The sequence below is a fragment of the Anabrus simplex genome, chromosome 10 (assembly GCF_040414725.1).
Source record: "Anabrus simplex isolate iqAnaSimp1 chromosome 10, ASM4041472v1, whole genome shotgun sequence".
NCBI classification, from domain to species: Eukaryota; Metazoa; Arthropoda; class Insecta; order Orthoptera; family Tettigoniidae; genus Anabrus; species Anabrus simplex.
In genome coordinates this window covers 84,502,184-84,527,920 of record NC_090274.1, presented here as the reverse complement: position 1 = coordinate 84,527,920, position 25,737 = coordinate 84,502,184, and the positions used below count along the sequence as shown (strand labels likewise).

The 25,737-nt window shown below is 39.4% G+C and overlaps 1 protein-coding gene across 1 annotated transcript in view; it reads right to left on the bottom strand.

Annotated features, from left to right (window-relative positions):
* The window catches only part of LOC136881860 (zinc finger protein 69 homolog), a 187,180-nt gene that overhangs the window by 134,644 nt on the left and 26,799 nt on the right, over positions 1-25,737 (bottom strand). The window contains exons 4-5 of the mRNA XM_068229346.1: positions 14,418-14,500; positions 34-187 (exon numbers count right to left, since the gene is read on the bottom strand). Of these exons, the coding sequence (XP_068085447.1) occupies positions 34-187; positions 14,418-14,500 (237 nt within the window). The remainder of the gene's footprint in view (positions 1-33; positions 188-14,417; positions 14,501-25,737) is intronic.

Sequence of the window (25,737 nt, the reverse complement as noted above, 5' to 3'; positions counted from 1 at the left end):
ATGGACTTTCTCTCTGAAGGATTTGTCACAGACATTGCACCAATGTTTATTATCGCGCGTGTGAGTCCGCATGTGACGATTCAGATTGACTTTGTGGCTGAAGAATTCTCCACAGATATTGCACCTGAAATAAGTTCCTCCGTTATCCGGAGGTTGATGATCTGCGCAGCTCACCTCTTGTTTCGACCTACAGTGAAAATATGAAAACGATGTTAAGAATTATATAACAGTCAACTCCGCTACAACTCTCACACTAAGGAAAAGCTACTGAACATTCCACTCACTGACATCACATGTTACTCATGAACATCACATTCCTGAGAGTAAACATCATGTGAGGTCAAATTCAGGGTGTAATAAATTTGAAAATCTGTCACTTGTTACGAGGACATATTGCGACCTATCTCTCGAATGACATTATTACGCGCAAGAAACTCCTGACGATATAGGAATGCACGAGCTCGTAGCCCTCATGAGAAATGGTCCATTAAAAACAGTACAAGGTCTTTAATCCGGTAAATATGTATGTATTTAAATCCGTATACGTCTGTCCTCCTAGATAAAGGACGGCATATGATTTGATCTTGTTCAACCACTCTGCAGTTTGTGGCAGGCGAGTAATAATTTTGTAAAAGCCCTTTTTGCGATTGTTTCAAAGAATCTCAGTCTTGTAGATATTAATAAAGTCGAGAACATTGTTTGCCGACAGTCTGCAAGATCTGCTGAACCATGGCAAATCATTTATAAATATTATTTACTCTCCCGAAAATATACTTATTGTATTTGTACATTGTATTCATACCAGTGCAGCATTATAAAATATCAGTGTGGCAATTTCTAATTATATAGCTTTGATGTGCAATCAGATCCGACATACTGTAAATAAAGGACAGTAGGTTCATACAAGGAAGTTCGTACTACTACCATGTATTACATCAGTCTACGTTTTAAGTGGAGACTAAAAGCCCTATGCTTATAATGTTACTAGCTGATATACCCGTGCTTCGCTACGGGATTCTCAGAAATACTGACTTGGTGATTTTCTTAACTGAATTAAACATAGGTCATTACAAAAACGTAAGTAGGAATGTAGCGATTGAAAGCAATGTTATCATATAAAATACTCGATCAAATGAAAAACCGCACATTTTCTCACTTTCAACGAACAGTATTACGGTGCCGATCTAACAGTCCAAAGTTTCAGAGCTGGAATAACCAGGTCGCAGACTGCCGTGAACACTCCCCTCTCATTATTCCGTTAAATATGCACACTACTCATTCCAATCAGTGCCTCAGGAGAGATTGAATAGCTCGATTGCTATGATGAACCAGTGTGTTACGTACCAGTAATATCAGAAAATGTATGAACCAGAGGAATAGCATGCTAAAGAAGAAAGTTATCTAACTCCCCAGGTTATTCCCGCCAATATACAGGCAGGCTGTTACACTCGGTACGACGAAGCGAGTTGGCCGTGCGGTAAGAGGCGCGCAAATGTGAGCCTGCATCCGGGAGATAGTGGATTCGAACCCCACTGCCAGCATCCCTGAATATGGTTTTCCGTGGTTTTCCATTTTCGCACCAGTCACACCAGACTGTACCTTAATTAAAGCCTAGGTTGCTTCCTTCACACCCTTATTCCTTTCCTATCCCATCATCGCTACAAGACCTACCTGTGTCGGTGCAACGTAAAGCAAATTAAAAAAACTTCGGTACGCTGCAGTAATCATATCTATCGGGGATGAGTGGAAACAGAAGACAAAAAGCACATCACAACAAACAATGGTCAATGTAATGTTATTGTTGATAAAGTTTATGAGCTTTCTATATTGCAGGCCTTCACGTTAGTTATCTTTCGACTCTATGATATTAGGGCGTCTTAAAAATTATTTATATCGTAGACTGTAGTTCCTTATTCTCAGATCGTACATACCTATATTCACTAAATTCTGTTTACCCATTTTCTCGTGACTCGGCGCTGATATGGGCTTAGTAACAAAAAATCCAAATTCATGAATATCTCCGTGATTATATGCGGTACGGTAACAATGTGAGACATAAGTGATCGGAAATTTAATATCTTCTTACATAACTACTACTAACTTACGACATAACTAAAGTTATGTTAGTTATGTAGTATTCATCGATACGACCACTAATAACATAAATAACTTATTTTAGAATTACCTTTCATGCCTTCGCCTAAACTACCATTTCACTCAGTGCGAATACAATTATTGATGGCATAGATTATAGCGACTTATTCCCCGACTTTGTATACCAATTTTCGTTAAGATACGACCACAAATATAATAAATATTTCAGAATTAAATTTTAGTCCTTCCCCTAAACTACCATTTTCTCAGTGTGAATACAATTATGTAGCGACAATTGTAGCGACTTATTTCCCATCTCCGTCTACCGATTTCCATTAAGATACGACCACTAACAATATAAATATTTGAAAATTAAATTTTAGGCATTCCCCTAAACTGCCATCACTCAGCGTGAATACAATTATTTATGGCCTAGATTATATCAACTTATTACCCCGAATTTGCATACCGATTTTCATTAAGATAGGACCACAAATACATAAATATTTGAGAATTAAATTTCAGGCCTTCCCCTAAACTACCATTTCACTCAGCGTGAATAAAATAAATTATAGCCTAGATTAAAGCGGTTCATCACCCGATTTTACATTCCGATTTTCATTAAATTATCTTCAGCCGTTTTCTCGTGATGCGTGTACATACATACATACATACAGACAGACAGACAGACAGACAGACAGACAGACAGACAGACAGACAGACAGACAGACAGACAGACAGACAGACATTACGGAAAAGTAAAAAATGCATTTCCTTGTTACTGTAGACATGACCGATACAAAAATACCATTCTTTTCAAATTCTGAGCAATGTACAGACAAAACTCTTATTATATATATATAGATAGATAGATAGATAGATATTTACCATACTGATGACCCATTTTCTCATAAATTATTTCAAGTAGAGACTTGAAATTTTTACTGAAGGTTATTGAGTACCCATAATGTACACTGATCTACACTCAATACGACAGCTTAGTTCATCAGTTGTAATCGAGCTAGCGAAGCGAGAGGTTGTATTGTGCAGTGAGTGCTGAGTGAGAAGTATGAATATTGCTTTAGAGCAATATCGCGCGGCCATAGGTCGATGGCACGGGCGAGTGAAGTGTGTGTGTACGCCAAGTGATAAGGTGCATTTACGAAAATCTGGGCTTGAGGGAACTATGATGGTAGCAGCAGTGGTGGCAATTCTTCTGATAATAGGAGGCATAGAAATGAACCCTGGACCAACGGGTTCATTGAGCTGGGAGGACATAGATAAGATTAGGGAAATAGTCAGAGATGCTTGCCAGTGTGAGCAAACGAGGGAGTTAATTCGCGAGCTGAGAAATGACATGACAGAAATGAAAGACTGTATAAAAGAAGAGAGAAGAATTATGACAGAAAAGGTGGTGGAAAACTCTAGGGAAATAGAATTATTGAAGTCGAATATGAAGGAGATTGAAGGAGAAACTGATAAATTAAAGTGGCAACTGAAAATGACTATCCAGGACGCAAAGAGGAAAAATATTTTCATATACGGCATTCCAGAGAAGGAAAAGGAGGATTCGAATGATCTAACGAATAAAGTGTTGGATATTATAAATAACCATATCAAGATAAATTGTAAAGAAGAAGATATTGATGAAATATATAGGCTGGGGAGAGTCAAAGGGAAAAGACCTATTACGGTTAAGTTGATTTCTGCTTTGAAGGCGAACAAAATTATCCTCAATGGGAAGAACTTGAAAGGAGAAAGGATTTGGGTAAGAAGAGATATGGATAAAGAGACAATCATGGAACAGAGAGTCTTGCGATTTCACCTAGTAAAAGCTAGGAACTATGGACTAAAAGCATACATAAGAGGCAAACGTCTTATAGTAGGTGACAGTAACTGGTCGCGTATCTGGTCAATTGCACAGCTACGAGAAATGGATAGACAGTTGAGTTCATCACACCAGGAAGTGCAACGGCCTGTAGAAGAAGGAATGTGTCAGTCAGCTGCCTGCACAGTGGCTGATAACGTACAATCTGATGACAACAGCGATCTGCATACTCTACAGAGGAACAGAAGACGGCAGAGGGACGAACACCTAGTGGAGGAGGATGGACAAACAGCTGACAGTTGAGTCGACACGAATCCAGGAAGTAGCGGCACACCTGATGACAGAACCAAGACTCTGGCTGGGAAAGATCTTCCAGCGGAGTTAAATAACAGTGGGAGGAACGACGAGGCGAGCCGGATGTCAACAGCGGCGCCGCGTGGAGGAGCTGAGGATACATTCAGGCGTAGGTCAGTGAGTCTAAAAGACTTTTTTCAGAAGAAGGGGATGGGTTCAGGTAGTATATTAAAACTCACAGAAGAACTATCTGAGAAGGACGTTATTTGCTCTCCGGAGGAAAGTATAATGGAAGTGGAAAGATCTAGAATAACTAGAAGTAAGTCAGGGAGTTTAGACCATAGAAGTAAAAAATAACTAGAGTTAAAGGTATCATGTGTTAACATTGAAGGAGTATGGAGCAAAATAGGTAACGAAGACTTTAAAGAGCTACTGGAAGAAATGAACATCCTTGGGCTTGTAGAAACTTGGGCTGATTACAAGAAAGACTTAAAGATAGAAGGGTGTATCGTATGGAGTCAATATGGATCAAGGAGATCCAATAGAGGAAGGATATCGGGCGGAATTTCAGTGGTTATCAAAAACAACTTAAAAGATAGAATACAGCGGTTAGAATCTTAGTTTAAGGAATTAATCTGAATAAGAATATTAGATAGGGTTAATTGGAGGAATGAAATATGTATAGCTTTTATATATAATCCATTTTTGAGCTCTCCATTTGCGCGGAATGATTTTTTTGAGAATTTAGCGACAGAAATCAGACGAATGAGAAGTACGTATGATCAGGCAAGCATTATTATTATGGGCGATCTTAACGCGAGGATAGGGGACAAGAAAGCAGTTTATAGTCAACTTGTGGACGGGGTATTACTAGTTAATAGAAATAGCCAGGATAAAGAATGTAACAGAAATGGAGAAAAACTACTAGAGTTATGCGCGGTAGAGGAGCTTGGAGATGAGAGTGGAAAACTAACCTATATAGTAGAAAATGGGGGTAGTACTATTGACCTAGTTGTATGCTGTAGGGATAGTTTGCAAATTATCAAAGAGATAAGCATTAAGGATTGGGCAGAGGCAAATCATATGCCAGTATCTATAAAATTAATTATTCAAGAGATAGGAGCGCAAGAGATCGTTTACGATAGCGTACAGGAGAGGGAAATAGCTAGGTATCGTTGGAGAGAAGAATTAGGAAATGAATTCAGAGAGTACTTCAATGGAGAAAATTTTGAGATTTGGAAAATAGGTATTGTAAAATTGATAGAAGAGAATAGAGTGGAGGAAGCCCTAACCAGGATAGAAAATTTAATAGGAATGGCAGGAAAAGGTATGAGGCAAAATCTAAGTAAAACGCAAAGAAGAGGTGGATGGTATAATACAGAATGTGTAAAGAAAAAGTCACAAGTTATGAAGGCACTTAGGATATACAGGGTGGATGGTGGTCAAGTAGCTAGAAACGAATTTTGTAAAAAAAGGAAAGAATACAGAGAATTGTTAAGAAAGACGAAGTTGGAATGGCAACAAAAGTTGGCTGCAGATATAAATAAAAAGTGCAAGGACAATGACAGTAGGAAAGTATGGGATAAAATAAATCAAATAACCAAGAAGAAGTCGGGCTCTGGGGGGACCAATATAAGTTATAGTACATGGGTCCAGTATTTCGAGAAATTATTGAATAAAAAAAAAAGAAGACAGCTTAGTTGGGAAATGTGTTTCAATTTTTTTACAAATAACCTTTTTTTCAAAATTTTGGAACGTTTATTAACAAAACTCTCAAGATATAAATGCAATTGTACTAACAAATGTTACTTACCTATATCTGAAGATTCCAAGTGTCTATCTGTTATCGTTTCTGAGATAATAGGTTATTTGTACAAGAAAAACATATGATTATTATAATAAATGTTTATGCAATTACTAGAAGCACCCTGGTCCACAGTCTGGATCCTGTTCCTTATCTTCCACACCAAGTTTCTTCTTTCTCTCCAATCTTTCTTGATCATGTTTTGAGCTGCAGTTCCTGCCTTTTTTATCCGTGATCGAAACATCTGAGAGTATCCTGACACCAAGTTCCTGTAGGACCCTCAGCCTTCCAACATTGCCACCATTAAATTTTACTACTGCATCCCATACACCCAACTGTAATGTTTTCTTCCCAACAAAAACATTTTTAGGAAAACGAAACCACACAAAATTGTTAAATGACATGTAGGGATTCTGAGTCTTCCCATGTAAGCACTTCCTTAACAGTTCCGTTGCTGCCAAATCACGGTATATTGGCTTTATTGCTTCCATAACAGCTTCTGGCAATGCATTCTGGTCGTGGTAAGTGTCAGCAGTTCCAGCTGCCTCAGCTCTCCTATATTTGCACCAGGTTTCTGGAGGAGAAGGGCACAGATGGTGAACTGATTTCTCATTAGAAGAACCCTTATGAAAATACGTGGCCCAAACTGCTCTTCTCATAGCCTGTAAAAACATTGCTATTCTCTCTGACTACTTTGCCGTAGTAGTTTTGTAGTTCATCTTCTCAGTGAGCCTTCCAGAATGTTTTTTGGTTGTACCATCTGACACCTTTTTGTCCACATATTGTGCTTTCAGTTTGCGAAGATGTGTCCCCATTCTCTTTTGGAAGTAGCCTACACATTCCAACATAGTAATAACAGTATCACCACAGCACTTTGTCTTAGAGTCTCCATGTCCCAGGTATTGGACACAGCGAGCCCCTCGAGCTTGTTCAGAGCAATTAAAAATAGCTTTTACTGCAGCTGTCAACAGGCCCCTTCTTGTACCTTCATAGTTTTGTTTACTAGCTGATTGAGGGACAGCTTTTTTGTCACCACTGCAATAGAATATACGAATCTAAGTAACTTATGAATATTTCACACCACAACTAAGTAATACTGAAAGTAAAAATACTGGGATAATGCACACTCTTTACGATAAATATAAACAAATGTCCTCCATTATTATTTTGGCAATCCTGCCAACCTAAAATAAATGAATATACCATGTCATCTGTTTTGGCAATCGTGCCAAACTAAAACAAATGAATATGCCATGTCCTTACACATAAAATAATTTCTGAGACAAGCTTTAGAAGAAAGTGTTGCGGTATGTAAGCCATATTTCTTATATTACCTTAAACATATTTAGGACCATCATAATTTAACAAATGATGCACCAAAATGAGCAGAAAAGACCCCGCTACAACTTGAGGCAAATAAAAGTCATATTTTCACCAAAAGGGATTTCAATTTCCCCTTAATTGCTGTCTTTAACAGAGGCCATTGGCAATCTAGAAACAACTATTCCTGATGAATTCCTGATGAAATGCTCGAAAAGCTGAAAGATAACGTGCAGATGATGGCTCTTTCCCCAACCCCGGTGCTTTCATTTCACCTACAGATACTGCTGTCATAGATATTATGATGGCGACAAAGAATATGGCTCAGGTTGTAGCGTTTTATTACAATGTTCTGATATCCTGGAATATTTGAACGCAAATGCAAGCAATCATGTCCTTAAATATTCTTACGAGTGTTCCTTTAACACTACACCTAAAAGGAGCATGAAAATCAAAACTTGAGCCAGAATTCGAGATGACACGACATTGAATTGCACGTAGGGGATACTGCTGCTATATATCAGACGTAAGGCTTTTCAGGTGTTTGCTCTGACGAGTCTAGTGTCAGACCTAAGACAAAACGCTGGTTAATAGAGCAAACGCCAGAAAAGCCTTACATCTGATATGTTTTTGACAAGCTCTATTGGTGAAAAATATCTAATTCCCTCCATGGGAATTTAGAATGTTCCATACTGCTGTTATGTAACGGAAAGAATGAATTTCATTTTATTTCAATAACTTCATGGACCAAGTGTTATTTTTAGTAGAATGATAACATCGCTGAATAGCATCCAAATCTATACCTGTGTCCCCCCCGCAGGGTGGTTCTATATATCCTAGGAAAGAAGAGCGAGAAATACAAATATCTTGGCTAAATGTGATATCCGCCTGCAACAGGCACATGGGAAAAGTCGATCACACAGGACAAAATGCATCGTAACGTGAAGTGGGACTTCCCAATTCATGCTGTATGCACTGAATTCACATATATCGGAGGAATGCATGACTTCCTCACAAGCAAAGTACTGGGAGGCTCGACTATTTGTTGTTATTGCACTCTTAGGAGAAAATAAGTGGACAAACAAAAAAGAGGGCAATGATTCCAGACGAGACAGGCTAGACCACTTGATCATCACACAATATATTGATATGGCCACCACAAGACAACACGTGGCAGAAAATACGACACTGGTTTGTATGTCACACGTTTTGTGTCATATCACAGCAAGGAAAAGGTGCATTACTGTGCGGCAATTCTTCTTTACGTGATTACGTTACAAGTGTTTTATCAGGTTCTCAATTAGTTTTTTTCAGTAAAATAGTATTTCATTTTGTATTGATGAATATCCTCCACGAACCTTGTGCATTAATAATAATAATCGTATGGCCTCAGCTACCGTTTGCAGACATTTCGATTTGACGCCATCTGGCTGTCTGCTCGTCAATTTCGACGTTCCGGTTTACTCTGTCTGCCATCTAGCGGACCTAGAGTAAACCAGATCTCTCTTGGACGTCTATGGGTCAGATTTAATTAATTTTGTCGGGTAAATACCAAATGTATCACCAGAGATCTTTTACATGCCGACATCGTACGACATGGAGTGTCGAATGGACTTTTTTCCGCCCTTCAAAAATCCGACTACCTCTGCCGGGTTTGAACCCGCTATCTTGGGATCCGGAGGCCGACACTCTACCACGGACCCACAGAGGCAACTACCTTGTGCATTGCAATAACACATGGCTAGTCGCAGGTAACGGATACGGGTTCCCAATCGGCCTGTCGGCAGTCTTGAGCGAAATAAACTGTATTTGCTCTCGTAGACCGAACACACACAAAGTACTTAATGACAACTTTGGCGGAGATGGAGACGTTCAGTACGGAGCGGTTCGCAGACGAGGTACTCTTCCTTCTTCGAAGTTAATACAGAAACGAGCGTAGCGTTCCTTCTCTAGAGGAGGGCTGCAAAAGGCGTCTGTTCATGTCCGGAGAGGCGTAACTACCTGCTGTCTTGAGCTCTAAAACTCTTCATAATAAGCCGGCCGTCATATAACGGAATAATGGAAATACGTCTCATGGAATCGGAACCAAGCCTAGGGCGTCCCCTGGAAGGGCTAATCAAGCGAGAACCCGCATTTGTAATGCATCACTGAACTACGTCTGGACGAAGTAGCGAATTAGCTACAGCACTTGACAGAATGCATATAGGCATCTGCAGGTGCAGGAAAAAAGATGGAGTGGAGAAAAGTCATGCGAAATGGGGTGCAGATACTAAATGATGTACAACGGAAACTGAAGAACAACTAATTTTGTTTGCATTGTTTTATCAGCAAAATTTAGACTGTTTAGTCTCTGAGGTGCAAATGTATGACAATCGCTTTATGTAATATGTCTACGTTCGGGATAGAAGGAAAATCACATTTTTCAGTGCAACGCTCCACAAACTGGCCTGGGCACGGAAAGCAAAGGTGCCTTCTGGGCAGTGCTTGACAAGAATACCGTTGTTGCCTGCGATCTGAATGGACGTCAGACGGAGGAAACAAGACCACACAGCTCACTGCGGTCAGAAGAGCGATGACCACGACCAACGAATTCCCGATAATGCACAAACTAATCACCGCGAACACATCTAGGCAATTGCTGCAGTGGCTAACATCCGACTCACAATGTATAATCTCAGAGATGTCGCAGACAAATTCACAGGAAATGGACCAAAATGGATCGAATTGTGGCACCTAAAGGAGGCTGACGTTGCAAAAATTACACTGCCACCAATCAGCACAGTTGAAGTAGGCCGGGCTAAACTGTAAGACGCTGCACGCCCTATTCTTGGAACAACTAACTGAGGGCGACGACGACGGATTGGCAATGACACGTGGCTTCGGAATGACAATGTTCAGGATGCATTAACGTGTTCGACAAGTTTCTAGTTCATTGGAATGCCTACAAAGCAGCCAGTAGTATGCAGGTCTACATGTGAAACTAGACATGCGCGAATACGAGCGGGATATTTAACAGCTAGTCAAATCGAGGCATCATGAAACGGAAAAAATCAAACATTTTTACAGCATCACTAAGGGAACAGACGATTTGCTACTCGACTGGCGGGAAGCGCGAGAACGCTGGCGGAACTACTTCGACAAAGTTTCAATCTTGGGATTTCCGTATCTACCAGTACCAATCACATCCGCTCAAAAATAAGGGAAACCCTGTCGATTTTTATAATTACCGCCATATTACACTTCTGAGCTACGCAATGACAGTTTTCGAACAAATCCTCAATAATAGGATTAGCGATTTAGCCAAAATTACAAAGAGCCAATCGGAGCAAATCACACCGCACGGCTGTTAGCTGAGAGACACTGTGAAAAGAATAAGAGGCTTCATCTCGACATTCTGGACCTTAAGAGAGCCTTCCATCGGGTACCTCGTGACCTTATCTGGTCAGCGCTACAAGAACGTGGCATTCCAGAGCACCTTGCAGAGAGGGTGCAATTGCTCTACGTAGAATGAAGCAGTTATGTCCAAGCTGCCGCAGGGCCATCTGATGACTTTCGCATAACTGTAGGAGTCCACCAGGGCCGTGTTGCATTACCACTGCTGTACATTCTTGTGATGGAAAACATTATATCAGACCTGCACAAGCAAATACCACGGACACTTCTCTATGCTTATGTCATTTTGGCTGCAGAGAATAAGCTTGATCTGCAGCGCCAAACAGAAGGTTGGAACAATCGACTAGCGCAATATGTCCCGCGCCTCAACAAAAAGAAGGCAGAATGCATGACAATACATCGTCGAGAAGTTGGAACCATGCATGTTCACGGTGAAGATATAGCACGAGTGGTGAAATTTAAGTATCTTGGCTCCACAATCTCTGATGAATTCAACTTAAGATATACAAAGCCTGGCTGATGTGGAGAATGACAAAGGGCACCCTTGCGACAGTCGGATGAAGAACTATTTTAAATCGACTATCTACCGAAGTGTTATCTGTCCTCTCGTGTTCCACAGCAACAAAAGCTGGCCAGCTACAAAGGAGGTAGAACGACAATTAAGCGTCATGGATACGAAGATGTTTAAGTGGAAGGCTAGAATAACTAGAGTGGATCGCATTTCAAATAATGTTATTAGCAAATGTCTTGGCATTGCACAGATCCAGAAGAAAATTGAGGAAAGGCGTGTGCGCTGATTTGGGCAATTGTTGCGTGCATAGGGTAATATATTGTGAGAGTCAGTATATACAGAGGAAGTAAGCGGAAAGAGGCGCAAGGGACGAACTAGACAGCAAAGGAGAGATACAGTGCACAGCGACCCGAAATCTGCGAAAGTACATACAGACATGGTCCGAGAGCGATCTAACTGGAAAAAACGTATCACAACACGACGCAGGACTAACACTAAAGAAGTAGAATAACAAGAAGCAGATTGATGGATATTCTATTGTGTATATGTTACACATTGTAGCATTCCACTTAATAAGTTCCAATTCTCACCCCTAAAGCCTTATGTCCAATCTCTATAAATGACTTAATTTCACAAAATACTGTTTGAATGATAGAACGCTTTTGGATTTCGTGTTTAAGTGACTGCATTAAATGTATTTTATACAAAAATATATAACTCAACCAAATAAAAAATTCAGTATTATCTGTATTAATCGGGAGTGACAGTTTGTATATCCAGTGAAATGGTATGGGTACCAACAAGAGTGTCTGAATCGAATTTCACAATTCATATTTCTGCTTACATCCGTTAAAGATAGCAGATGATCAGATCAGTCAATTTATTTTCACCCTGATCAAGTCTATAAATATGAAAACGATGGAGGAGTGGCACAAAGTGTTCAGCTCAAGGCCATTTGCTCCTACACAAACGGAAGTTAACCTCTTCACTAATTATTTATCTCATGGCGATGTGTCTCTTCACAAATGGAAGTTAACCTCATCACTAACTGGTAAGCTCAGGAATATGTGTCCTTCCACAAGTCAGCAATTAGGAAATTTCATGAATCTTAAAACCTGTTCTTATGTAATTCAGTACCAAACTGACATGGCAAACCTCTTAGACATTTTGAAAGAAATCATTGCTGCATGATATTTGTAAACTGCTGAAATGACAGTCCGGATAACACAGCGCCAGAGGTGAGATATAAAATAATACACAAAAGGCGTGTCACTTTGCTGGTTCGAGAGTGCCCCTGCACAAGATACGTTTAAGAACAAAGCTAAATTAAACTCCATTCAAAAATAGTAATATTCATTTTGTGTGTGAAAAGTATTCATAAGCAATATTTTTATTGGTGGCCATATTACAAAATTGTTCTCTAACGTGACCCATTGTGTCCTGTAACACAAGAATTACAAAGAAACAGCAGAATTTCAACCTAGAAGAGATGACGTATTTTGCGTTCTTCAGTTGTATGCATGGTTCTACTCTGACTAATGAGAGAGTGTAAGCTGATAGAGGGCATTTCTGAGGACTGAAATGAATATTTCTTGCCACTAGTTGTGAATGTACAGAAGGAACAATTCAAAGCATCACATAACACATGAGAGGACTCTAATCACTAACAAAATCAAATAAACCGTTCGTAGTTTCCATCAATCAGGTTTGAAGTCAAATATTAGGCTATGACTAGGCATTCCAGAACGTGCTCATACAAGAGTGAAGCTAAGAGCACAAACTCGACCTTATACAATGGTTCCCCAGGGATTATCAAAGATCATTCTACACAGTAACCAACAAAGGTGTGACAGCAAAAAATGAATTAGCAAGTAGTCCAATGGCACAACTACAGTTCAAAAACACTACTGCATTAAAAATTTTAAAACAGGATACACACTAGCAATACTCTGTTATGTCACTGATAAAAATAACAATTCTGAAATAATATTCTATGATTACATCATTATTTAACTACTCCTGCCAGATAATAAATTCACCTACTTGAAGAATTCTGGAATGTTCTTTAGGCAACCTGCACAAATTTAAAACTTCTCTTGTAGTTATTAGTTTATAATAACTGAGTAAATACGTTTGCAAACAACAAAGTACAAGCACATGACTGACAATGAGTACTGAAGTGAAAAGTGGGAAATGGCGGCAATCAGCAAGAGTGACCCCAATACTGGAACAAGTGGTGAAATTACTTAACACAAAATAGAACCGGAAAGATCATAAAAGAGGAATCTAACCAAATAAATAATTCGAAAACTGACAATATTTGAGTTATAACACTATTGAACTGATTAATGAAACTAAATTACATTAGTCCGAAATTATTACATTGTTTACAATGTACATAAAAACATTTCAATTTGTGGATTTAGTTTATAATCTACAAACATGCATTTTTCTGTGTGTCACTGTTGATACACAGGTAAAAAATTACTGAGAATATCTGGAGGCAATAGTGGCAGATGGCATTTCAGATGATAAGCATGTGATGAACAAATGAAGCAGTGACAGTGAAAGAAAGAATAAATTTTTCACAGTTGCTTAGAGGTATTGTTTTTCTGCTAGTTGCTTTACGTCATGCTGACACAAAAATATCTAGTTCTAGAGATTTTTTGTACATATATATTCAACAAAACTACATGAAGGAACAAAAAATTTGATCTCAAAATTTCTTAATATTTCAGATAATTTTTTTTTTTGCTAGTTGCTTTACGTCGCACCAACACAGATAGGTCTTATGGCGACGATGGGACAGGAAAGGGCTAGGAGTGGGAAGGAAGCGGCCGTGGCCTTAATTAAGGTACAGCCCCAACATTTGCCTGGTGTGAAAATGGGAAACCACGGAAAACCATTTTCAGAGCTGCCGACAGTGGGGTTCGAACCTACTATCTCCCGAATACTGGATACTGGCCGCACTTAAGCGACTGCAGCTATCGAGCTCGGTGTCAGATAATTTTAACAAATAGAATTTTAAGATATAAGTATTTTAAATGTAACTTTGTAAAGACAAGATTAAACTGATAAAAATGGTAAGTTTCAAAGATAAAACAACCACTGCTCAACACAACTGGGAATAGGTACAACATATTCCATATTGTATAGGGTTTGTGTGTACGTACCTTGTTTCTTCTTTGATGTATGCCAGCAGCTGATCATCAGTATATTGTTCTATGAATATTTCCTTCTTAATATCTTCGGACTGCTATAAATAAGAGGAGTAGAATAAAGAAGTAAAGAATAAAAAAAAGAGTATATAGTGCTAAACAAGAATCGGGTGAGAAAATAAATTTCATATTGGCAAAATAAGAGTATAATTAATTTATCTCCCAATTTAAAATATAAACATTTAAGAATGGAAAGTAACAATCAAATTAAAATCACATTATTTGGAAAAGAGGTGTCTACCTCGGTGGCAAATGGCACACTAAACTGCATTATTATCAAGCACTAAATTTTAAATTGACAAGAAAAGAAGATATTTTCCTAAAATACAGTGTTATACAATTTACACTAACAATTTTTTTATTAATTACAAAGCTCATATTTCATAAATTTATATCATTTAAAAAATTCTACTCATAACATCTTCTGCACATACAAATATAATCAACTCATATACAGTACGTGGAATGACTTAAAATAATACTATACAACTGCTACAAGATTAAAATTTACAATGGATTTATTTATTTATTTATTTATTTATTTATTTATTTATTTATTTATTTAGTTATTACCATTTTTGGAACCTAACTACCATAACGACCTGCTACGTCATAACCAGAGCCACTGTTTTTCAGATAAGTGATAAGAGAGATAAGAACATGAAAAGTACGTAGAATAGTATAGCAGTAGACAAGGTAGCGATAGAAGGGAGGAACATGAAAGGATAAATATAATCTCCAAATCCTTACCCAACACCATGCTCTTTCTCTTTCTGCTGATCCCTATTTCCAAACTGACTACCTATTATCCTTATCCTCTTATATTCACGTTCCCCTGTTCCCATCATTCTATACATGAATTAACTTGTCAACTCTTTGTTACTTTCCATGCTCCTACATCTATATAATTAAAGTTGTAGGGGGCCGCTGTGTATAATTTCGTTTGTTTTGCCGATTTTTCAGATAATTATCCGTTTGTCTGTTCCACTATAACGGTGAGACGGCTTTATAGAATTTGACCAAACGTCATTTTTAGTGTATACTCATCCCGGGGTAGCTTTTTATATGCAAATCATTTTAAAATCTTTGAATAGATGGAGGATTTATAGGAAAACCAAAACGGTTTTCCTCCATTTCCTCTTACATTATTGATTTCCTGTAAACTCCGTGGACTGTATGTGAAACGTCTCTTCATTATAAACAACTTTTGTTATGTTCATAATTTATCTTACTCTCCAAATGATGGGAAGAATTACTATTTTCTGCGGGTATCATGCTCTGTAATGAGTGACCGACAGACCGACAACGATTCTACAGGTTACCACGGCAACGTCTCTGACTGCTTGCCAGCAGGGAAGTAACGTACTGCCATTTTCGTCATCATTCCTGTAAATTCGTGGTTGTTCCTTTGGTAGAAAACAAGAGAGACGTCAATCGGCAATTCTGCGGGATATTGGCGGAATATCCTTGGAGGTTATAACCGTCCTCGAATAGCTTAAGTAATGACAGAAATATCGATCATCCTTCTCTGTACATCACATTAAGACAATCAATCAATCAATCAAATCAATCAATCAATCAATCAATCAACCATAAAATCGATCAATCACCATTGATCAGCATTTAGGGCTGTCAACCAGGTGGAAGATTGATTCTCAGTTGTTTATGTAGAAGAAGGTTGTTGAAATTCATGAAACAACTCCTTTAGTAAATTATTTCTATCATTAAATCATCTTTGTATAAGCAAACATTTGCCAATGTATGTCCTTTTGAATTCCAAGCCATCTCTCCAATGACATCTCAGAATATACTGCTTAGTCGAACAGCTTGTCTCCTTTCCCCAAGTCTTCCCAGCCCAAACTTTGCAACATCTGTGTAACACAAATATTTTGTGTGAAATCACCCACAAGAAATTGAGTTGTTTCTGTAGATTATTTCCTGTTCTCTAATGAAGTAATTCTGGTGACGGTCTCATACTCTAATTGTGGCATTGCTGGAGATTTATATGTCCTATCCTTTAAAACCCCTAAATGAACTCATAATCATATTAAGAGATCCGAAAATTTTATTTTGAATTCTGTTTATGTGATTATCACAATGGAGTTCTATCTTTATTATGAATACCTAGGGACTTACAGAGATCCCCATGAGGAACATTCACCCCTTCAACAAAATATTATAATTAAAATAATTAAAACAGAGAGGACTCTTTTCATTTGTGAAACACACAACCTGACCTTTCGCCCTGTTTACCATCATACCATTGTCAAGGTCTTTTGCAGTCACTCACAATGAAGCGCCATCTTCAATATAGTGATTGCAACAACTAGAGATGTCTCTACCAAGAAAAACCTGCATTATGCCCTCTAGTGTGAAGACATTCTTTATTTTGAGTTTACTACACTGAGTTGATTGTTCCTTGTTTCTTGTGTGTCAAGATTGTCAAAACTTAAAATACGCCCCACCAACCTCAAAACTGAGCAATAGGAAATTTTGAATATGTATTTTTTCACCAGTAACAATCATCTTCTACCTATTTAATTAGCCAACAGGAACCGTCTTGTATACATTTGATTATCAAATAAAATTTGCAGGTGTGACGGGCGTTAGCCCAGACTTCACCAGAACCATCCCCTTGGGTATAAAAGCTGGCACTTTTTCAAGCTCTCTTGTCCTACTGATCGTCAAGTTTACTGAGTGTGTGCTAATTGAGGAGGCGGGGGCGTCTCGCCCTTCATCGAACTTTACAGCAGATTAAGATAATGGCAGCTATTTAATATCTATGTGATAGCCTCTGAAAGCTAGCTCAAGGGGAAGGTTTCCCATCTCTAATAATGTAACCATATATTTCCAATAATCAAAAATGTAGATTTCCACTATGAATTTCAAACCATCCGAAAATCACTTAGCTTAAATTCGGGAAGAGAGAGTGTGAAACCCTCCCGAGTTCTCTATCAACTTGACTTCGAGGAGACTATGATTTTGTAACCGTTTTCTATCTGGAACTTAAAATTTCTCCCTGTAGTCACCTCAGTAGTATAGGATTAACGTCGGTCAATGAGCCCAACTTGGGTTTTTTCTAAATGTAAGTTCCAAGCAGTGCAAGTGTCCGCCTGGGCATCATTTTCTTTTTTGGGCCAGTAACTTTAACCTGTGGTTTTTCCCACACAAAGGCCCGGTAGAATGAGTTTTCGATACTCCTGTAAAATTCAACCATTTATGTTAAGTGGATGGAGCCACAGTGCTCCAAAACATTTGTAAAATTGGGAGCTTAAAGCTCAGATGATTGACACATTTTGTTGATTTTCTAACTTCCCCTCCTTGTATCTAAGCTAACGTGCTAGTTATGTACCTGAAATCTTGTTCTGTCGCTGATTCACGTTTTTGTTAAAATTGGACATTTGAAAAAATAAGAAAACAGCCAAAAGGAAATATAACCTTGATTTTAAAGCTTTTAATTAATCCTATGATTGACGGAGATAGACCCATTCATGCCTGCACCTTTTTCACCCCTCTGTTCCACGCAAACAAGTGCTAGCAGAGCGTGGTTGAATGGGTCTAGATAAAGCCAATTTTGACGGCTACTAATAGAAATGTACATAGAACTCTAAAAATGTTCTTGGTTACTGGAAATTATCAAAATTCCTATCATTTTCTATCAACATGTCTGGTCCTCGAGAAGTCCTTGCAAGCGGGTATTTGCGCAAGGAGGTATTGATGTATGAACTTCTAATTGGGAAGGTCCAGTCTGGAGGCACGGTTGAGGTAGATATTGCCAAACTTAAGGAATCCTTAGAACTTTCTATTTGTTTCCCGGTATTTGGGGGGAAAAAAGAGATTGATGAGGCTCTATCCACTATCACGGATAATACCACCGAGCTAGTTTCTGTATTTAGTGTTTTTGAAGTAAGCGGTCCTTCTGGTAATCAACTTAAAGGAGTTCAGGCAAGACTGTTTCACTTCTATAATAGGGTTAGAGATCTATTTTCTCTGAAATTGAAGGATGATCATGCTAAGGAGGCGAGTAATCTAGTGGAACACTTGTTTGAAATGTCGAATAGAGTTAGTCAATTGTTGTCCGGGGAAGCTACTCCTAAAAGCGACAAGGTTCCTATGGTAAATTTGTCGACGGAGGAAGAATCTAGTAGAGCGATTGAGAGTAGGAAATCTGTTGATGCTCAACAACCATCTACCCCATCGGAACAAGTGTCGGACCATCTAAGACAACTTCCACCCTTCTTTCTGAGAAACGCAGTGTTTGAACCTACCAACCTCCAATGCCGTCACCTGTTATGTCGCACGGCTTCAGCAGCTTGCCCCACCACTTAGCCATGTAGCTTAAAGGAATATCCAAGTTATCCATTAACTCAACTATTGAAGTCATTGCGTCTTTAAGATTTTTAGTCGAATTTCAAGACCATGCTTTATTGTTTGCCATCTCTCACTCCCAAATACTTCAAATAATTTACCCCTCTTCTGCAGGTGTCTTCTCGGACAAAACTGTAAGAACAATAGCTGATAGATCTTCAGTAGAAGATTTCCATGTCCATCTTTTGGCTAACTTCATTCATGCTAGAGCTATGTCATCTTTAATCCAGAAGTACTATTTCAGAGTAGAGAGGTTGGACGAGAACCTTGTTGACTTTATCTAAGATATAAAGTTTCATACGAGGGTATTCGCTCTTCATTTCCCAGAAGATCAAATTGTCCAAACTACAGTAGAAGGAATCTCTCCGCCCTATAACACGTACATATGTTTCGCATTTCGGCCCCAAACCTTCTCGGAATTAGAAGCAATGGCAGTGTCAGCCGAAGGAGTAAGGTACGCTGACACCTTACGAGTCGCCAAGGAGCCTCATTCGCCATCTATCTCTTCTCGGCCACCACCTCACCGAACATTTCCTACACGCAAGTGTTTCGCATGTGTATCAAGGGAACATCTTAGAAACAAATGTCCCTTGATAAAATCTAGTTGAACCAGGAACGGAGCTGGTCCGTCTCAAGGTTGCTTCAAGTGCGGGTCATTTTCCCATCTTGCTAAGAATTGCACCTTAAGTAACAGCACACCATCTTTTCAAATTCTAGTGCTGCCTCTACGACTCCATGTGATAGGAAGTGACTAGTGTCACGAGCTGAGTCACAAAATTCTCCTTCCAGAAGCTCAGCCCCTATTAGATTAGGGAATGCTTTAAAATTACTTCCGAGAGCCCAGGATTTGTACTATATCTCAGGTGGCAGATTCCCTATCAGTTGTTTTTCTAGCCTTTCCCTAAATGATTTCTAAGAAATTTGAAATTTATTGAACATCTCCCTTGGTAAGTCATTCCAATCCGTAACTCCCCTTCCTATAAATGAATATTTGCCCCAGTTTGTCCTCTTGAATTCCAACTTTATCTTCATATTTTGATCTTTCCTACTTTTATAAACGCCACTCGAACTTATTCATCTACTAATATCATTCCACGCCATCTCTCCGCTGACAGCTCGGAACATACCACTTAGTCGAGCAGCTCTTCTTATTTCTCTCAATTCTCCCCAGCCCAAACTTTGCAACATTTTTGTAACGCTACTCTTTTGTCGGATATCACGCAGAACAAATCGGGCTGCTTTTCTTTGGATTCTTTCCAATTCTTGAATGAGGTAATCCTGGTGAGGGTCCCATACAGTGGAACCATACTGTAGTTGGGGTCTTACCAGAGACTTATATTGCCCTCTTCTTTACATCCTTCCTACAACCCCTAAAAACCCTCATAACCATGTGCAGAGATCTGTACCCTTTATTTACAATCCCATTTATGTGATTACCCCAATGAACATATATCCTTATATTAACACCAATGAACCCCAAATGGAACTTTCACCCCATCAACGCAGTAATTAAAACTGAGAGGACTTTTCCTATTTGTGAAACTCACAACCTAACTTTTAACCCCGTTTATCATCATACCATTGCCTGCTGTCCATCTCACAACATTATCGAGGTCACGTTGCAGTTGCTCACAATCTTGTAACTTATTTATTACTCTATACAGAATAACATCATCCGCAAAACCCTTACCTCTAATTCCACTCCTTTAATCATATCATTTATATATATAAGAAAACGTAAAGGTCCAACAGTACTGTATAGTTGTGTATAAATGTGTTTTTTATTCAACGAAAAACTGCATTGAATGGTCTACCAGACTTACAGTTTTGTTATAGCCCTTCTACTATGAACAGTTACAACCTAAGCTGCTTAACATTTGTATAATTCCTACTACAAGTGCACGGGAAACTGTTTTGTCCTAAAAACGAAAAGTTCACCGTGCTAATGGTCATGAGTTAAAACTTTGTGTTAAGAACCAGAACATTTCGTGCTACACACATGATAGTGAATGGAACCCAGGGCTCACTTTTAAACATAAGGGCTCCTCCTCATTTTCCTGGCAAAAGGGCTTCTCTTCCTTATCCGTATGGCAAAAGGGCAAACGGCTCCTCCCCACTGCCTGGCAAAAGGGCTCGTCCTCCTAATCCCAATGGCAAAAGGGCTCCTCCTTATTTGCCTGGAAAATGGACCCCTACTCACCCTTAAGGCAAAAGGGCTCCGCCTCATTTGGCTGGCAAAAGGGCTCCTCTTCCTCATCTGAATGGCAAAAGGGTTTAGAAATTGAACTCGGAGCGGGACTAGGAAGAATATGGTGGAAGATTTAATACTTATGCTTTATCCATAGGGACATAGCGGCTACACATTTTACTAATAGCTTAGGAAGAGTGGTGTAAGGCTTAATACATGTGCTTTATCGACTGGGACAGACTTTTTCCCTTTTTCCCAGTCCTATTTTCTAGAAATATAGCCACCTAGTTAGTCACAATTTTACCCAGCCCAACTGCACTTAATTTTTTCAGTAGTCTCCAAATATCTATCCTATCAAAAGCCTTAGGTATGTACATCATGACATATTTGACCTCTTGAATCTAAAATATCTGCTATATCTTGCTGGAATCTACAAGATGAGCTTCAGTGGAATAATGTTTCCTAATCCTGAACTACCATCTATCGAACCAGTTATTAATTTTGTAAATGTGTATAATATAATCAGAAAGAATGCATTCCAGGAGCTTGCATGCAACACCAGCCAAGATGACTAGTGTGTGATTATTGGCTTTATGTTTATCACATTTCTTTATACACAGGATGCTACTACTGCAATTCTTCATTCATTTGGTATAGCTGCTTCATACATACACTTATCAAATAAACACTACAGATACGGTTCTATATCTCAACCAACTGACTTTAGTATATCCCCAGAAAGTTTACCAATCCCAGCAGCATTTCTAGTGTTAAATTTTTGTAGATCATTTTCAATCTTTTTAAACACTGTAGATCCATGTGGACATTGCAAATTAATTTCAAAGGATTAAGTGAAATTCTCAACTGCGTCAGGTGCAGCAAAAGGACATGACCATACATTGGTGACATGTCCTATGCCTCGCGAGTGATGGGTACGATGCCCATTTGCTGGCGAATGGTGTCTTTTTTACGTGATGCAGGACTGCGACACCCATCGACTAATGGAGTATACACATTCCCATGTTGCAAAATTGGTACTCCATACCTTTCTCAGTTCGTCGACATTCAGCACTGTACACACAGCAACAGGACATATTGTGGACTTCAGATTAGTGGAATCCTCCAGTCACACAGTATGCCTGTGACTTCTTCATGTGATCCATGGCGACTTTATCATAATTCGCACTTCAACAACTATCCTACTATCAGACTGTAGGCGAGATCCTAGATACCTGAATCAACTTGGATGGAGCCAAGAGTCCAGGTATTCACTCTTGTTTATGCTCATCCTTTTTCTTTATTCGTGTCAGAAGTATCAACTTTACTTACAGATGTTCCTGCCTGTGGTGCCCCTGCATAGGTACCTGGATTAAAACTCCAGTACTGAACTGAACGTAGGCATTCCAGAAGTATCTACCAGTCAATAAGTTCATTCTAAGGTCATATTTTTATAAATAGATATTCCAAACTTCACCTTGAAGCCGCAGTCCCGTTGTGGGTCTATCAGCAAGTGCAACATCACGTGCATATAAGGGAGTCGTAGGAACACTCCTTTCCAGGTCCCATGTGAGTGTGTTCATGCTGAGGACAGAGCGGAACCTTGCTGTACACCAAGCTGCACTGAGAAGCTGAGAGCGCAACGTACACAATCTCTGTTGTCCATGTATAGCATCTTAAAGTCTTTCAAAGTTCGAGAAGCGAATGACAGAATTCCAAGCACGCTTGGAGGAAGCCATGGCTGCTGGTGCGACCAGTGCTGCCAACCCAGGCGAAACACTAAGCGGCCTCTCTTCAGAGTTGCAGGAGTTTCGGGAAATAATTTCAGAGGAATTAAGTGAAATGAAGAAGGAGGTAAGTCATCTACAGGAACGTCTCGACAAGCAGGACGTCCTGATTGACGAGGCAGAGCCGAAGGAACTGCCTGCTCCTTCATGGTGTCGGTGAGACCGCCGACGAGGACACGTACGCTGTGGCGCTGGGTAAATAAAAAAACAGACGGAACATCGAATTTTCTACAGACAGTATAGATCTATGTCATAGACTGGGCCGTGTGAAGAGGACAGCAGCTGAGGTGGTGTCCGCAGATAATAGGCCGATCAGCATTAAATTCCTCAGGTAGAATGAAAGAGACCGCATCTGGCGCGGCAAGCAAGCTCTTAAAGGTACTAAATTATTAATCACCGAATCTCTGACTTCCACAAGGAAAGAAGTATTGCTTAAGGCTCGGGACTTCTGGGATTTGCGGCGGGTTTCGACGCAGGACGGCCGAATTATCGTTCATTTAGAAGACGGAATAAAGCTCTACATTAACTCACCTCATGAACTTACATATGAGGCGGTTAGGTAGATCATCAGTGTGATATGACCATTGTGATGTGCATACCAAATATTATTATCATCAACAGGTTTACGCGCGCGCGCGCGCGCGCGTGTGTGTGTGTGTATGTGGTGCCTTAAGCAGTCAGCAGTCCATTTCTTCAGGAAATACAGGTAAGAAATTTTAGGTCTCAGTTAGAGTATGCCCTTTAGTCAGGTAGCTACGACATTTCCTCATGACATTGACCACTCTAAGAATAGCACACCCCTCACTCCTTCCCAGAACATAGATGCCGGCAACCTTTTGAAACAAGAGCTTTCACTATATCCTCATACTCTCCAGTGTTGTCACTTGAACAGCCTAAGTTTGCCAGCATACATTGACGAAATTCAGCTATATTTAACAAAAATAGCGTCCATTTGATAGCTATTAGTGAAAGCTGGTTATCGCCATCCATTCCGAACAATATGGTTCGCCTTGACGGCTATAACTTCTACCGCCATGATCGTACATGTTCTCTGCTGTAGAGATGACGTGAAGAGCCGTATCATTTGTACCTCATCGACCGGTGAACTGCCGAGGACGGAGTTTATGTTCGTCGAAGTAGTTGCTAGTGGACAGAAAATACTTACTGTAGTGGTTTACCGACCACCTAAAGTATCTCATTTGACCGAGTTTGAAACGCACCTACTTAACTTGCTACCAGCGTAGCAACATATCATTATATCAGGGGACTTCAATACTAATCTACTTACGAAGAAATACGATACTAAGAAATTGGAAGACTTGTTTTCCTCGTGTGAATTGACTATCCTTCCCTCTGACCCTAAAAAACATGTACATACTGCAAACAACATTTTCCGCACCTTAATAGACCTCAAAGTGACTAACAACCCTCACAAAGTGGTAACCCACAGACAAATTTCAGTACCGGCCGTGTCCACCCACGATCTTATATTTCTTGCCTACTCACTTCGCGTACCAAAATACAAACCTAGGTATATGACGTGCAGGAATATGAAAAATATTGACACATTGATGCAAAAATAAATACATATAATTCGTTAATACACAATATATACAACAAGCATGCACCGAAAAACAGATCAGAATATCCCGCAAACCTAATCCATGGCTAACCTATGCATTTAAAAATATGATGTCTCAACGTGATGCTCTTTACCGACATTACAAGGGTACTCCGGACCCAAATGACTATGAAAACTATAGAATAATTAGGAATAAAACTAAATAAATCATCCGTAAACTCAATTTTAAATATGTTCGCGAATCGGTAAATAAAAAGCCTAAATACGGCTAGTGTCTGGAGGCATCTCTAAGCCATGGGCATAGGAAAAACACATGAACAGCTTCAGGTAACTGATATTCCTCTCGAAGATTTAAATGAGTATTTCACGGAAGAGAGAGCTCAGTCTAATCCACTTAACAGACCACACGTAAATAACGTCTCAGCACGTGTCCCACAAAATCGCCCCTGCTTCGCCTTTCGTACCGTCAGCACTAATGAAGTTAAGAAAGTCTTGTATTCTATTATATCCAAAGTAAGTGGTGTCGATGAAACTCCTATTACTCTCACACATAACATTATTGGCGCTATTCTACCCATTCTCACCCATATTTTAATTACTGGCTCAAGAACGGCACATTACCGAAAATTTGGAAGTACGCCAATGTAATTCCACTTCCTAGAAACCCAGATTCGAAACTCCCATCCGATGACCGTCCCATTTCGATTCTTTCTGCTCTCTCCAAAGCTTTAGAACGGTTGGCACATGCGCAAATACTGGAATACCTTCAGGCTCAAACTCTTCTTGACCCGCTTCAATCTGGCTTCAAGAAGGGTCATAGCACAGCAACTGCCTTACTCAAAGTGACTGAGGACACCAGACAAGCGATGGACGAAAGACAAGTGACAACACTCACACTCCTTGACTTCAGCAGTGCTTTCGACACGATAAACATCCAGACATTGCTGATGAAGCTCAAATCGTTTTTCGGTAATATTGCTTTAAAAATGTTCACCCCATATCTTACAGACCGTATGCAACGTGTTATAGTACAAGATACCGCTGCTCAGTGGCGACTCTGGAAGGCAGGAACCCCCGAGGTTCTGTTCTTGGTCCCGTTTTGATTGTCCTCTATATTAATGATATCTCCTCCAAAATTAAGTATAATAGATATTACCTCTCTGCCGACGACCTCCGTATTTACAGCCACGTTAATATAAATGATATATCGAATGCAATAAGTGATATTAACTCCGACCTTCAACAACTCAGTGTGTACGCCAGTGAAAACTCTCTCCTCCTCAACCCCCCCAAAAAACTCAATCATAATCTGTTCTCAGAAATTATTAAACATCATGTAGAAAAATTATGCTT